This window comes from Pteronotus mesoamericanus, unplaced genomic scaffold (genome assembly GCF_021234165.1).
Source record: "Pteronotus mesoamericanus isolate MK-2021 breed Mesoamerican mustached bat unplaced genomic scaffold, CSHL_Meso_final contig_27, whole genome shotgun sequence".
NCBI lineage: Eukaryota > Metazoa > Chordata > Mammalia > Chiroptera > Mormoopidae > Pteronotus > Pteronotus mesoamericanus.
In genome coordinates this window covers 23,076,748-23,091,834 of record NW_026555115.1, presented here as the reverse complement: position 1 = coordinate 23,091,834, position 15,087 = coordinate 23,076,748, and the positions used below count along the sequence as shown (strand labels likewise).

The 15,087-nt window shown below is 38.8% G+C and overlaps 1 protein-coding gene across 1 annotated transcript in view; it reads right to left on the bottom strand.

Annotated features, from left to right (window-relative positions):
• Positions 1-416: 416 nt before the first annotated feature.
• Positions 417-15,087, bottom strand: part of SLC12A8 (solute carrier family 12 member 8) — a 155,057-nt gene continuing 140,386 nt past the window's right edge. Inside the window, exons 13-14 of the mRNA XM_054574927.1 lie at positions 4,085-4,145; positions 417-796 (exon numbers count right to left, since the gene is read on the bottom strand). Coding sequence (XP_054430902.1) covers positions 634-796; positions 4,085-4,145 — 224 coding nt within the window. The 3' untranslated portion in view covers positions 417-633. The remainder of the gene's footprint in view (positions 797-4,084; positions 4,146-15,087) is intronic.

Sequence of the window (15,087 nt, the reverse complement as noted above, 5' to 3'; positions counted from 1 at the left end):
ATATGCCAAGGTTGAGGGTTTGATCCCCAGTCAGGGAACATACAAGAGTCAACCAATGAATGAATGCATAAATAAGTGGAACAACAAAAATTGATCTCTGTCAAATCAACAAATAAAAATTTAGAAAAAAATTTAAAAAAAGGAAATGCTGGAAGCACATATAAAAACAGTGTGGTTACCTTTGGGGCAGGGAATGGGAACTGAACAGATAGAGACACAAGAATGGGAGGGAGGCTCTTAACTGTGTGTGTGTGTGTATGATTATACTTTGGAGTCTGAAAATATGTGGGTGCATTATTTATACAAAAAGTAAAGGATAAAATAAAAATTTAAATAACCATTTATTGTGGACCTCAGAACAAGCAGTCTGGTCTGGTTCTCCACACCTGCAAGTCTTGGTGTCCACATGGAGCTCTTCAGACTGGGTGCGTGGTTCAGAGCCACAGCTGTTCCAGTGGTTAGCCTGGTTGGGTGTGCTGCTCCAGACCAGAATGCAGATTTTCATTGTCCAAAGCGGCAATGGGAGGACAAGTCTTTGAGTTTCTTACTGAGGAGAATCAGCTCCACAAAGGCCCTGGGGCTCAAGCCCACTGTGCACTAGACAGCTCCAAGAGGGGAGGGTCCCCGGCCTGCCTAGTACTGAGGCAGCAGCTGTTCTCGACTCACAAGGGAAGAGTGGTGGTAGCGATCCCGAGTAGCGAAGTCTGCGTTCTCTTGGGTGAGCTGAGTCATCTCCATGTCAACCCGAGCCAGGGACGGCGCCAAAATTATCTGCTCTTGGGGGGATCTCAAGTTCCTGTGGTGAGAGAAACACAGAAGACAGTCAGAAGGGAAGGCCAAGAGCCAAACAGTAAAGATGAGTCTTCTCTGGGATAGAAAAATTATTTGCAAAAACATCATTGTGCGTATTATTGAACCTGTATTTAAAAAACATAACTTTGAAAGCTATATGTACAAGGGTTTATGAACAAAGTATGAGAAATAAGTATTATATAAAATAAGGAGAGAAGTGACATTTACCTTTCTTTAGCAGAAATGTATAAAACTGTACAAAATAAATATCCAAATAGTGTCAAGTTGGAGCTCTATAGTTTTTCTTTGTGTTTTTTTTTTTTTTTTTGGTCAGGTGAAATAACAGAATGGAGAGGCTGAAAAAGTGAGAAGAGTAGAAAGAGAAACCTTCTCTTTGATTCGTGGAAAAGAAAGTTGAATGGGAAATGACCTCCAGAACTAAGGTTGATGTAACAAGCAGCTATGAGATAAACCACAAAGGCTTTGACACCAATTTCGCCTGAGTCGAAAATCAAGTCCCAGTATGGATCGCACTCTCACCAAAGTGTCTACATACAGTTGGAGTTGGATTAAACTGGTAAAGAAAAATGTTAAGGATACATGAGGAAAGTGCCAGAGGCAGAAAGGAATAAGGAAAGATCAGACTGGCAGTCGGGTACACACAGCAGCCTGGCACAGTCACAGCCTTGCCTCCAACTAGGCCTGTGGCCTCAGGAAAAACTCTCCACCTCCTGCGGTGAGGCCCTTGTCATACCTTAGACAGGACTTGCCGCTCAGAGGTTCTATTAAAAAAGAATCATCTATTTATAAGTAGGAATGTTCAACTGTATAAATAAGGAATATATCTGATAGTTGCAAAAATTTTTCAAAGGTACAAATCTAATGTTTAAATCTTTATAACTTAGGCAGAAAGCTTTGACTGACTCTGGCCAAGAGTGGTGTTACAGACACTCAGATCACATGACTAAGGCTTTGCAGCCACTGATGAGAACAGATCTGAGTTAGGGAGGGAGGTTTTCTGAGGAATGAATTAACTTCTATAAAGATTGAATCTCCTAGAAGTAAGGTTGAAAAGTGACAAAAATGCCATACCAATGAACATATAAGTGTTTTTGCCAATGCAATTTTTTCATTAATGATTTTTTTAAGGGGAAACTAGCATTCTTCTGAGTTCTAGTAAATAATATACTCACTTTCTAACCTAAAATGGCCTAAGAATTCTCATCTGGGCAGTTGTTAGGACTTCAGGAAAGCAAGCCTTCTCAAGGTCAGACTAAATTTTACATAATTCTGGGAGTCGTAACTGTAACAGAGGAAGCAGCCAAATTCCTTTGCCCAGACACCTCTACTATATTACTTTGCTTTGGTTTTGAAGAGCATCTGGGTCTATAGTTGCTAAACAAAATACTCTCAAAATTACAAAACAAAAACACACAGCTACCAATTTCTATTTTAAATAAATCACCATTTCTTGGTCCCTTTACGCTCCTAAATGATTATCACAAAACAATCAGTAGCCATGGTGAGACCAGCAAGTTTGAGGTTGAGACAGCTGAAGCCTCCATCGCCCACTCCATAAACCCACAGAGCTATGCATAGTGTGGGCTGGGTTCTTTTCCAGCCAAAGTATTGTCCTTCTCTAAGAATAATCTCCTCCTAATACATTCTTCTTTCTACATAGCACTACCATGACCTCAGAGGTGAAATTCTATGAATTCAGAGGGCAACATAAAGAGTAGTGACCACCGATGGCCACGGGTAGGCTTTAAAATTGCAAGTGCCTAAAAATATTCCTGTATATCAGATAGGGCCAAACACTCTTAACCAGTCATCACTTCCAAGTCCAGGTCCGTAAGCAGCCTCTACACAGAAGCTATTTCCATTTATACTCTACTTTTCCTCAGGACTACCTGACAGAGAAAAGAGATCGATGCGGAAGTGCTGTGACCTGGTCACCTGACCTGGCGCCACAGACTGGAAGAGAGGCAGACAGGTGACCCCACCCCTCCTATAGTCCCACACAGAACATTTAGCCCATCTTCCAAGCAGATGACAGGGATTGCCCACACACACACTACCCTCCCCCCCAGCATTTTCCCTGTTGGCTTCCATAGGCTCTGCTCCTTTTCCTTCACCATCCTCTTGGCTCTAGTATCAATGTTTCATTTCTTGTACAATCTTGAACAAATTGGTAGTGCTTATAAAGACCTGTCTTAAAAGGGATTCTTAGAAGGGAGGAAAAAGGAATTATTGTTTAATAGAGCGTTTCTGTTTTTGCAAGATGAAGAGTTCTGGAGATTCATGGTGGTGATTGTTGCACAACAATATAAATGTACTTAATGCCACTGAACTGTGCACTTAAAAATGGTAAGTTGATAAATTTTGTTATAGGTATTGTATCACAATAAAAAAAATGGGAAAAAAGGATTCTGGGGTCAAAGGGAAAGGGGTTCGTAATTCATTAGCAATGTCTGGATATGGAAGATGAAAATATCGGCAAGTCCAATCCAGATATCTAGAGTTTCAAAAACAAAACAACAAAATGAAACCAAATAAAGACTTGGTTGGATCCTGCTTGGATTTTCCCAGCCTGCAGCTTTGGCTCCTCACTGATATTGAGAGAGGAGAGAAGTAATTCCCCAGGGTCCCGAGGCCTCCAAAAATGGGGAAGCACTGTATTCAGAAGGGTGGAGAAGGAGGAAAGAGATTAGGGCACTCATGAAATCTTGCTTTCCCTATGAGGCCTTCTCTGGCTTCTCAGGGAAGTCTGTGCTTCCCTTTCCCTGTGCATTTGAACATGAGGTCCCACAGAGGTCCTCCCGGATCTCCACCTATTTCTGTACTGGGCATCTGCATGTTCACCAACACAGTCACATCAACCATCTCTCACTTGAGATGGAAGAACAGGAGTCCTTTGGGCCTTAATCTTGTGTGTGATGATTTCACTAATTGTGGTAACTTCGGTCTAGTGTGTCTTAAACTGTGAACCCACTGGGAGTAGCTCTCTTGACTTATTACCCAGCAATCAGATTCTACATAAAGCCTCTGTCCATGATTCCTGAGAATATCAAGGGGAGAGGACATGAGTCAGAGGACACTTTGATGAGCTGAGTCTAGGGCCTGGGTGGTGGAGGGCAGTGAGGAGCAAAATCTGAGTCTCCTCCGGGTTCTCAACTGTCAGGTTGCCACATTACAAGTCACTCAAGCAAGGCAAAGAATGGGACACACTTAGCACCTCCTAGGGCTAAGGGACGCTCATCCACCCTGGTTCTGGCCCTGGATTAGCACTGACCTGCAGGAGGGGATCAGAAGAGACCTCATCCATCTGAAAAAGCTGAAGTTGGAGGCTGATCCTACAGAGAAGACATATACATAAATATTGATGAGGGCTCTAGGTATGCATCTATAACCTTAATTTTAATAGAATATACATTCCCTGACACACATGCAGAATTAGCACATTTTTCCCCCTTTTCAGTCTAACCAAACAATATTCATTGAAATATTTCCTAACAGGAGCCTGCTAAGGACTTCGTACCCATATGTAGTTTCCAAAAATTTATTTCTAAATTCCAAAATCCCAAGAAAGAAACAGAGAAAAGGTAGACAACTTGTTAACTTCAGTTCTAGGAATTTAAAAAATTTTGATAATTTTTTTTCTTAGATTCAAATTATGTGTTAAATATGTCCTATAAAATCCCCTACTAGACCACACCCTCTTTGAGGATAGGAAGCACATTTTTTTCATCTTGTAACACTCACAGTACAACACCCACAGGAATTGGCATGCAGAAAGTTTTCCACAGGTGTTAAGTGAATCAAATAGCTCAACATGTAGAAATGTTAGAGCTGAAGTTTGAAGTGAGATTGTTGTTGACACAGACATATTTTTTTTCAAAATGATGAGTTTTTTAAAAATCTTGTATAACAAATTATATATATACAACTTTAGGAAACCAAATCAAATGGAATTTTATAAAATTCTCTTCCAAATTATATATATTTGTGTTAATATCTGCAATTGTAAATAGAAAGTTCCTAATATATTCTGATGTCTTCAGAGGAAGGAAATAGACATTTTATCAACTTGACTTTACTTATCTGTGACCATTTGGATTCTAAGTTACTTAAAATTTAGATGGAGAAATTTGATTTCATACTTTTCTGTGAATAGATTTCTGGGAAATATTTTAATTTCTTTTTTATTGTATTTTTTCCCATTACCATTTAGTCCCCCTTCCCCCTCTCAATCACCACACCATTGCCCATGTCCATGAGTCCTTTTTCCTTTTTGCTCAATCTCTCCATTGCTTCTCCTCCCCTCCCAGCTGCCATCCTGCTCTCTATTTATAAGTCTGTCTCAGTTTTGCTTATTAGTTCAGTTTGTTCACTAGATCAGACTAACTCATAAGAAATTCAAAAGCAGTCGCTGATGTAATAATCACTGTGTTAATTAAAACCTATTCTATCCTTTAAATTTGTTGATATAAGGACCTTTCCTTAGCTTGACTTTTCTAAAGCATTATTATTGTTTTTTGAAACACCTCACAAGGGCCCTGGCCAGGTAGCTCAGTTGGTTAAAGCATCATCCCAATAAACCAAGGCTTCAGGTTCAATCCAGGTCAAGGCACATACAAGAGAACAAACAAATGAATGCATAAATAAGCAGAACAACAAATCAATATCTCTCTCCCCTCTTCTCCTTTCTCTCTCTAAAATCAATAAATTTTTAAAAATTAAAAAAATTCCCTCACAGACACAACCACAAATAACCTTTAATCTGGGCACCCTGTGGTCCAGCTAAATTGACATAAAAGGTTAACCATCACAGGAACGTTTCACAGGTGAGGGGGGCTCTTGATGGATCCTGAACTGAGAGACTTGGGCCTTCACCACAGGTCACCCCTGAGGGCCTTAGACTGGGCATATCTTCTTTCTGGAATTTGTTGTTCCCTCTTCTATTCCGCCATCTTGACCAGAAGTCCTCCAAAGCATTATTCTTAGTGTGCGTGTGACTAAGTATATAAAGAGCATTTCTTCCAAAAATATACACCAAAGTATTCTAATTCTGAAGAATTTTTCTTCAGTTTGCCTGGGTTGTTACGGTTCATATGATTTATTTAGGACTTAAAACTAATCGCTTTATCTTCAATTGGGGCATCATAGAATTTTGCTGAAAAGGGTTTGCAAATTTATTTTATTTTTTTCTGTGCCAATGAGTTCTTTCTCACTTTTTATTCTTTTTTGCTCAATCCCTCCACCCCATAACAATGTATTTTTTTTTTACAGCTTTATTACTGAGAAATAGCTGACATACAATAGAGTATTAACTATAATTTCTTACTTTCTATATTTTTGATGCTCCAGTATTTAAGGCCTTGATTTTAGGGGTGCTAATTCCTAGGGGTAGTAACAAACTCGCCTATGAGCACACCTTCGATATACAAACCAACCGAACCAGAGCCCACACCCCCAACCATCTCCACTGTCAAATTTCCACACACCAAGTCAATACACCCCTGTCCTAAATCACACTAGGGCCAGATGCCAGACAACTAGAGACTACTCTTCTGACTCAGAGCCCACTGAAATTATTCAAACTATCAATCCTAAACTTGCACAGCTACTTACCTGCCTCACCCATTCCTTCCCAATAAAAGCCTAACAAAAGCTCTGAGCCATGGTCTTCCCTCTTGCTCTCTCTATGATGACCAACGCTGGTCCTCCCTCATGTGATCCCGCTTGGCATGCATGCTGTGCCACAGGGATCTGTGAGGATAAACTCATTCCTCCATGACAATCATTTCTGTGTCTGTGCGTCTTTAACATACCTGATTAAAACAACTTCAGGGTACATTTTTAGAACAAAATACATGCATTTAAAGTGTACCATTTAGTAAGTGATAACACATGTAGTACACTGTGAACCCATTACCACAAGCAAGAGCATGAACACATCCATCACCTCCAAACGTTTCCTCAAGCCATCCCCAACCCCATCCAAAGGCAACCAGTGATCTGCTTTCATTATAGGTTACTTTACATTTTTAATAACTTTATATTATATATAAATAAATACTCTTTTTGTCTGGTTTCTTTCACTGAGCATAATCGCATGAGATTAATCCATGTTACCCCATGTTCTTTTTTATTACTGAGTGTTCCATTATATAGATATACCACAATTAATTTATAGTCACCTGTTGGTGGATATTCATATTGTTTCCAGTTTTTGACTATTACAAATTCAGCTGCTGTGAATGTTCATGTAGGTGTTTTTGTATGCTTTCAATGATCTTGAGTAAATACCTAGGAGTATATTGGCTAGTTCATATAGCAGGTATAAGATTAACTTTTAATAAACTGCCAAACTGTTTTACAAAGTGATTGTATTACTTTACTTCCTACCAGCAGTATATGACAGTTCTAATTGTTCCACATCCTTGCCAACACTTGGCATGATCAGTATTTTAAATTTTAATCCCTTTAATAGGTGTGTAATAGTATTATATTGTGGTTTTAATTTGCATTTCCTAATGACTAACCATGTTGAGAATCTTTTCATGTGCTCATTTGCCATCCATATATCTCTTTCGTGAAATCTATTTAAAACTTTTGCCCATTTAAAAAATCTTTTTGTTTTCTTATTATTGAGTTTTGAGAATTTTCATGTATCTTAGATACAAATCCTTTACCAGATACATGATTTGCTAATATTTTCTCACAGTCTATGGCTTACCTTTGCATTCTTTTAAAAATTTTTTTTAAAAATTGTTGTTCAAGTACAGTGCCCTCCGTTTTCCCCACCCACCCCACCTCCCATCCTTGATCCTACTGCCTTTGACTTTGTCCATGGGTCTTTTATACATGTTCCTTGATGATCCTTCCTCTTTTGCTCCCTGTTATCCCTTCCCCACTACCCGCTGGTTACTGTCAGTTTGTTCTTATTTCAATGTCTCTGGTTATATTCTACTTGCCTGTTTTGTTGATTAGGTTCCACTTATAGGTGAAATCATATGGTATTTGTCTTTTACCAACTGGCTTATTTCACTTAGCATAATGCTCTCCAGGTCTATCAATGCTGTTGTGAAGGGTAGGAGCTCCTTCTTTCTTTCTGCTGCATAGCATTCTGTTGTATAAATGTACCATAGTTTTTAGATTCACTCTTAGTGATGGGCACTTAGGTTGCTTCCAGTACTTGATTATTGTAAATCGTGCTGCTATGAACATTGGGGTACATAGGCTTTTTTGAATTGGTGTTTCAGGATTCTTAGGGTATAATCCCAACAGTGCAATTGCCAGGTCAAAAGGCAGTTCCATTTTAGTTTTCTGAGGAAATTCTATACTGTTTTCCACAGTGGCTGCACTAGTCGGCATTCCCACCAACAGTGTATTAGGGTTCCCTTTTCTCTACAACCTCTCCAGCACTTGTTTGTTGATGATTTGTTTATGATGGCCACTCTGACCAGTGTGAAGTGGTATCTCATTGTGGTTTTAATTTGCATCTCTCTGATGGCTAGTGATGCTGAGCATCCTTTCAAATGTGTCTAGGCCCTGTGTATGTCCTCCTTGGAGAAGTGTCTTTCCAGGTCCTTTGCTCATTTTTTAACTGGGTTGTTTGTCTTCCTGGAGTGGAGCTGTGTGAGATATGTTTTAGAAATCAAACACTTGTCTGAGGTATCATTGGCAAATATATTTTCCCATATGATTGCTTTCCTTTTCATTTTGCTGATGTTTTCTTTAGCAGTGCAGAAACTTTTAATTTTGATGAAGTCCCATTTGTTTTTTCTTTCCTTTATGTCTCTTGCTCTAGGGGACATATCGGTGAAAACATTGCTGCGTGGAATATCTGAGATTTTCCTGCCTATATTATCCTCTAGGACTTTTATGGTGTTTTGACTTATATTTAAGTCTTTTATCCATCTTGAGTTTAATTTTGTGTATGGTGTAAGTTGTTGGTCAAGTTTCATTTTTTGCATATAGCTGTCCAGATCTCCCAACACTGTTTGTTGAAGCAGCTATTTTTACCCCATTTTATGCTTCTGCACCCTTTGTCAAATATTAATTGACCACAAAGACTTGGGTTTATTTCTAGGCTCTCTATTCTGTTCCATTGATTTATGTGTCTGTTCTTATGCCAGTACCAGACTGTTTTGATTACAGTGGCCTTGTAATATAGTTTGATGTCAATATAGTGATCCCTCCTACTTTGTTCTTCTTTCTCAAAATTGCTGCAGCTATTCAGCATCATTAATGGTTCCACATAAGTTTTTGAAATATTTGTTCTAAATCTGTGAAATATGTCATTGGCATTTTAATAGGGATTGCATTGAATCTATAAATTGCTTTGGGTAGTATAGACATTTTGATAATGTTAATTCTTTCAATGCATGAACACAGTATATGCTTCCATCTGTCTGTGTCTTCCTTAATGTCTTTCTTCAGTGTTGTGCAGTTTTCTGAGTACTGGTCTTTTATCTCCTTGGCTAGGTTTATTCCTAGGTACTTCATTTTTCTTGTTGCTATAGCAAATGGGATTTTACCCTGATTTCTGTTTCTGATATTTCATTGTTGGTGTACAAAAAGGCCTTCAATTTCTGAGTATTGACTTTGTATCCTCTGTTTTGCCAAATTCACTTATTAGGTTGAGTGGCGTTTTGGTGGAGCCTATAGGATTTTCTGTGTACACTATCATGTCATCTGCAAACAATGACAGTTTTGCTTTCTCCTTTTCAATTTGGATATCTTTTATTTCTTTATCTAGTTTGATCACTGTGGCTAAGACTTCCAATACTATGTTGAATAGAAGTGGTGAAAGCAGACATCTTTGTCCTGTTCCTCATCTTAGTGGGACAGCTTTTAGTTTTTGCCCATTGAGTATGATGTTGACTGTAGGTTTCTTGTATATGGCCTTTATTACCTTGAGGAATCCTCCCTCTACTCCTACTTTGCCGAGTGTTTTTATCATAAATGGATGCTGTACCTTAACAAATGTTTTTCCCACATCTATTGATATGATCAGGTAATTTTTGTCTTTCCTTTTGCTTATATGATGCATTATGTTTATTGATTTGCAAATATTATTCCAGGGGTACATCCTTGTACCCCTGGAATGAATCCCTCTTGATCATGGTGGATGGTTTTTTTAATGTATTGCTGGATCTTGTTTGCCAATAGTTTGTTGAGGATTTTAGTGTCTATGTTCATCAGCGATATTGGCCTGTAGTTTTCTTTCTTTGTTGTGTCTTTATCTGGTTTTGGGATTAGGATGATACTGGCTTCATAAAAAGAATTTGGGAGTCTTCTCTCTTTTTGGATTTTTTTTTGAATAGTCTGTGAAGGATAGGGGTTAGCTCTTCCATAAATGTTTTGTAAAATTCTCCTGTGAAACCATCTGGTCCAGGGCTTTGGTGTGCTGGGAATTGTTTGATTATTGCTTCAACTTCACCAGCTGTTATCAGTATGTTCAGGCTTTCTGCTCCTTCTTCATTCAATTTTGGAAGATTATATTTTTTGAGAAATTTGTCCATTTCACCCAGGTTTTCAAATTTCTTGTCATATAGTTGTTCACAGTAATTCTTACAGTCCTTTGTATTTCTGTGGCATCAGTTGTAACCTCTCCTCCTTCATTTCTGATTTTGTTTATTTGGGTCCTCTCTCTTTTTTTCTTGATGAGTCTGCTTAAAGATTTGTCAATTTTGTTTATCTTTTCAAAGAACCAGCTCCTGGATTTATTGGTCTTTTGAATTTTCTTTTAGTCTCTATGTCATTCAGTTCTGCTCTGGTTTTGGTTATTTCCTTCCTTCTACTCACTCTGGGCTTTGTTTGTTATTGTTCCTCAAGTTCTTGTAGATGTAGTGTTAGGTTGTTTATTTGAAATGTTTCTATCTTATTTTGGTAGGCCTGTATTGCTATGAACTTCCCTCTCAGGACTGCCTTCAATGTGTCCCATAGGTTTTGGACAGTTGTGTGTTCATTTTCATTTGTTTCCAGAAACTTTTTTATTTCTTCCTTGAACTCATTATTAACCACTCATTGTTTAATAGCATGCTATTCAATCTCCATGAATTTGAACATTTTTGTGTTTTTTCTTAGAGGCTGGTTTCTGGTTTCAGGCCCTTGTGGTCCAAGAAAATGCTTGATATGATTTTAATTTTCTTGAATTTTTTGAGGTTTGTTTTGTGTCCTATCATGTGGTCTATCTTTTAAAATGTTCCATGTGCACTTGAAAAGAATGTGTATTTTGTTTCTTTGGGATGAAAGGTTCTGTATAGAGAGAGAACCTTATTATATATATATCAGTTAAGTCCATTTGATCTAGAGCATTGTTCAATGCCACAATATCCTTATTGATATTTTCTTTGGAAGATCTATCTATTTTTGATGGTGTGTGTTAAAATCCCCTAGTATAAGTGTGTTGCTGTCTATATCTTTCTAGAAGTCCTCCAAGATTTTCCTTAAATATTTGGGTGCTTCTATGTTGGGTGTATATATGTTTATAATGTTTAGTTTATGTCTTCTTGATGGATTCCTCCCTTGAGTATTATGAAGTGCCCTTCCATGCCTCTTTTTCTTTTTTAAATATATTTTATTGATTATGTTATTACAATTGTCCCATTTTTTTTCTCCCCTTTATTCCCTCTGCCCTGCATCCCTCCCCCTCTTACTTCATGCCCATGGGTCATACATGTAAGTTCTTGGACTTCTCCATTTCCTATACTATTCTTAACATCCCCCTGTCTATTTTGTATGTACTATTTATGCTGCTTATTCCCTGTACCTCTTCCCCATTCTCCTCCCTCCCCCACCCCTCTGGTCTTCATTTCTGTGATTCTAATACTGTTCTGGTTGTTTGCTTAGTTGTTTTATGGGGGGTTTTTTTTAGTTTCCATTGTTGATAATTGTGAGTTTGTTGCCATTTTACCATTCACAGTTTTTGATTTTCTTTTTCTTACATAAGTCCCTTTAACATTTCATATAATAATGGCTTAGTGATGATGAACTCCTTTAATTAGACTTTATCTGGGAAGCACTTTATCTGCCCTTCCATTCTAAATGATAGCTTTGCTGGATAGAGTAACCTTGGATGTAGGTCCTTGCCTTTTATTACTTTGAATACTTCTTTCCAGCTCCTTCTTGCCTGCAAGGTTTCTTTTGAGAAATCAGCTGATAGTCTTATGGGAACTCCTTGGTAGGTAACTGTCTCCTTTTCTCATGCTGCTTTTAAGATTCTCTCCTTATCTTTAATCTTGGGTAATGTAATTGTGATGTGCCTTGGTATGTGCTTCCTTGGGTCCAACTTCTTTGGGACTCTCTGAGCTTCCTGGACTTCCTGGAAGTCTATTTCCTTCACCAGATTGGGGAAGTCCTCCTTCATTATTTTTTTCAAATATGTTTTCAGTTTCTTGCTCTTCCTCTTCTCTTTCTGGCACCCCTATGATTTGGATGTTGGAACTTTTAAAGTCGTCCCAGAGATTCCTAAGCCTCTCCTCATTTTTTTTGAATTCTTGTTTCTTCATTCTGTTCTGGTTGGTTGTTTATATCTTCCTTCTGCTTCAAATTGTGGGTTTAAGTCCCGGTTTCCTTCCCTTTACTGTTGGTTCCCAATGTATTTTTCTTCATTTAACTTTGCGTAGCCCTCACTTTTTCCTCTATTTTGCATTCCTACTCAACCATTTCTGTAGGCATCCTGAGTGTTATGAACTGTGTGTCTGAAAGGGTGGCTATCTGTTCATCACTTAGTTCTATTTTAGGGGCTTTGATCTGTTCTTTCATTTGGGTCATATTTCTTTGTCTGATAGCTCCTGTTACATTATAAGGGGTGGAGCTTTAGGTATTCACCAAGGCGGGGCAAACCAGGTCCACTGAGTTGTGATGCTGGATGTGGGAGAGGAGTCAGAGAGAGAACAATGCTGCTTGCTTGGCTCATGGCCATCTTTCAGTCACTTCACCTGCTACCCATGAGCAGATTGGACCCTTCTGGTACTGATTCCCAGGTGGGTGGGTTTGTGTACATCCTATGACCCTGTGGTCTCTCCAATGAACACTCCTGTGAGGCTGGGAGTTTCTCCTACTGCCGCATCTCCCACAGTTTTTACAGCCAGAGGTTTTGAGGCTTTCTTTTCCTGTACTGGAACCCTGCATTGTGTGGTCTGTCTGGCTCCCCAGCTGTTCCTCCCAGTTTATCAGCATGCAAATGTGGGACCTCTGGGTCTGCCAGCTGCCACCTCACCCACCTGGTCCTCCAGCTGCCTCATTGCCACGTGTCCTCTTTACCCCAGCTGCCTGTCTTAACCCCTCCTACTGGTCTGGATAAAGGTTTCTTCTTTAACTCTTTGGTTGTATGACTTCCATACAGTTGATTTTCTTGGAGTTCTGGTTATTTTTTGCTTTAAATTTATTCTTGTCCTTTTTTTTTTCCTGTGTCTCTCTTTATGGCCATTGTTTTGAAGTCTATTTTGTCTGATATAAATATTGCTACCTTGGCTTTTTTTTTTTTTCCTGTCCATTTGCTTGGAATATTTTTTCCCAACCCTTCACTTTGTTTGTGTAGATCTTTTGTTCTGAGGTAGGTCTCTTATAGGCAGCATATGTGCAGGTCATGTTTTCTTATCCATTCAGCTACCCTATGTGTTTTGATTGGAGCATTTAATCCATTTACATTTAAGGTTATTATTGATAGGTACTTATTCATTGTCATTTTACCCTCTTTGTACCTGTGTTCCTCTCTCTCTCACTCTTTTTCTTCTTATCCTTAAAGCAGTCCCTTTAGTGTATCTTGCAGTGCTGGTTTGGTGGAGGTGTATTTTTTTAGCCTTCTTTTGTCTGGGAAACTCCTTACCTCACCTTCCATTTTAATTGAGAGCCTTGCTGGGTAGAGCAATCTTGGTCGCAGGCTTTTGCTTTTTGTTACTTAAAATATTTCTTACCATTCCCTTCTGGCTTGTAGTGTTTCTGTTGAGAAGTCAACTGCTAGCCTTATTGGGGCTCCCTTGTATGTAACTTCCTGTTTCTCCCTTGCTGCCTTTAAGATTCTCTCTTTGTCTTTGAATTTTGCCACAGTAATTATGATGTGTCTTGGAGTGGGCCTCTTTGGGTTCCTCTTGATTGGGACCCTCTGTGCTTCCTGGACTTGTGTCACTTTTTCTCTCCTCCAATTAGGGAAGTTTTCCATCATTACTTTTTCAAACATGTTTTCTATCCTTTGCTCCTTTTCTTCTCCTTTTGGTGTCCCTATTATAGGATATTATTACATTTCATGTTGTCCTGCAGTTCCCTTAATGCCTCTTCATTATTTTTTAGTCTTTTTTCCTTTTCTTGCTCTTTCTGGGAGTTTTCCCTTGGCTGGGAGGCCCTGTGCTGGGAGCAACAGAGAACGAGTCCAACGGGCAGCAGGGGAGCATGGGCAGGGGAGGAGGAGGAAGAGGATAGGGAGGAGGTAGACTTGGGGCACCAGCTAATGGAAGTGCCACCCTCCTCTTGGCTGCTCTGCAGCAGGAGCCCACCTTTGCATTATTTTCCCTATGTGTTTGGAAGATTGGAGTCCTTAATTTGAGGAAGTCCAATTTACCACATTTTTTCCTGCTTTTGGTGTTGTATCTAAATCTTTGCCTCTCACTCAGAGTCACAAAGGTTTTTTTCCTTTACTTTCTTTTAGAAATAATAGTTTTATGTTTCACATTGAGTTCTAGGATTCATTTTTAATTATTTTTACATTGTATGATACCTAGGTTAAAGTTTACTTTTTGCATATGGATTTCTGATTGTTGCAGCACCATTTGCTAAAAAGATACGTGTTTCCTTCATTGAGTTGCTTTTGTACCTTTTTTGAAAATCAACTGATATATACATATGGGTTAATTTCTGGATTTCCTACTCTATCCACTGACTTATTTGTCTATCTTCATTTCAATACCATGCTGTCTTGATTACTTTAGCTTTATGATCAGTCTTGAAATAAGGTGGTGTAAGTCTTCCAACTTTGTTCTTCTTTTACAAAGCTGGTTGGGCTATTCTAGGTTCTTTGCATTTCCATATACATATTTTAGAGTCTGCTTGTCAATTTCCACCAAAAAAAACCCAACAAAAAAACAGAGCCCTGGCTGGTGTGGCTCAGTGGACTGAGCAACTGGTCTGTGAACTGTGCTAGTTCAATTCCCAGCTGGGTTGTGGGACAGGTCCCCAGTGAGGGGCGCTTGAGAGGCAACTGCACATTGATGTTTCTCTCCATCTCTTTCTTTCTCCCTTCCCCTCTCTAAAAATAAATAAATAAATAAATAATATCTTTTTAAAAGA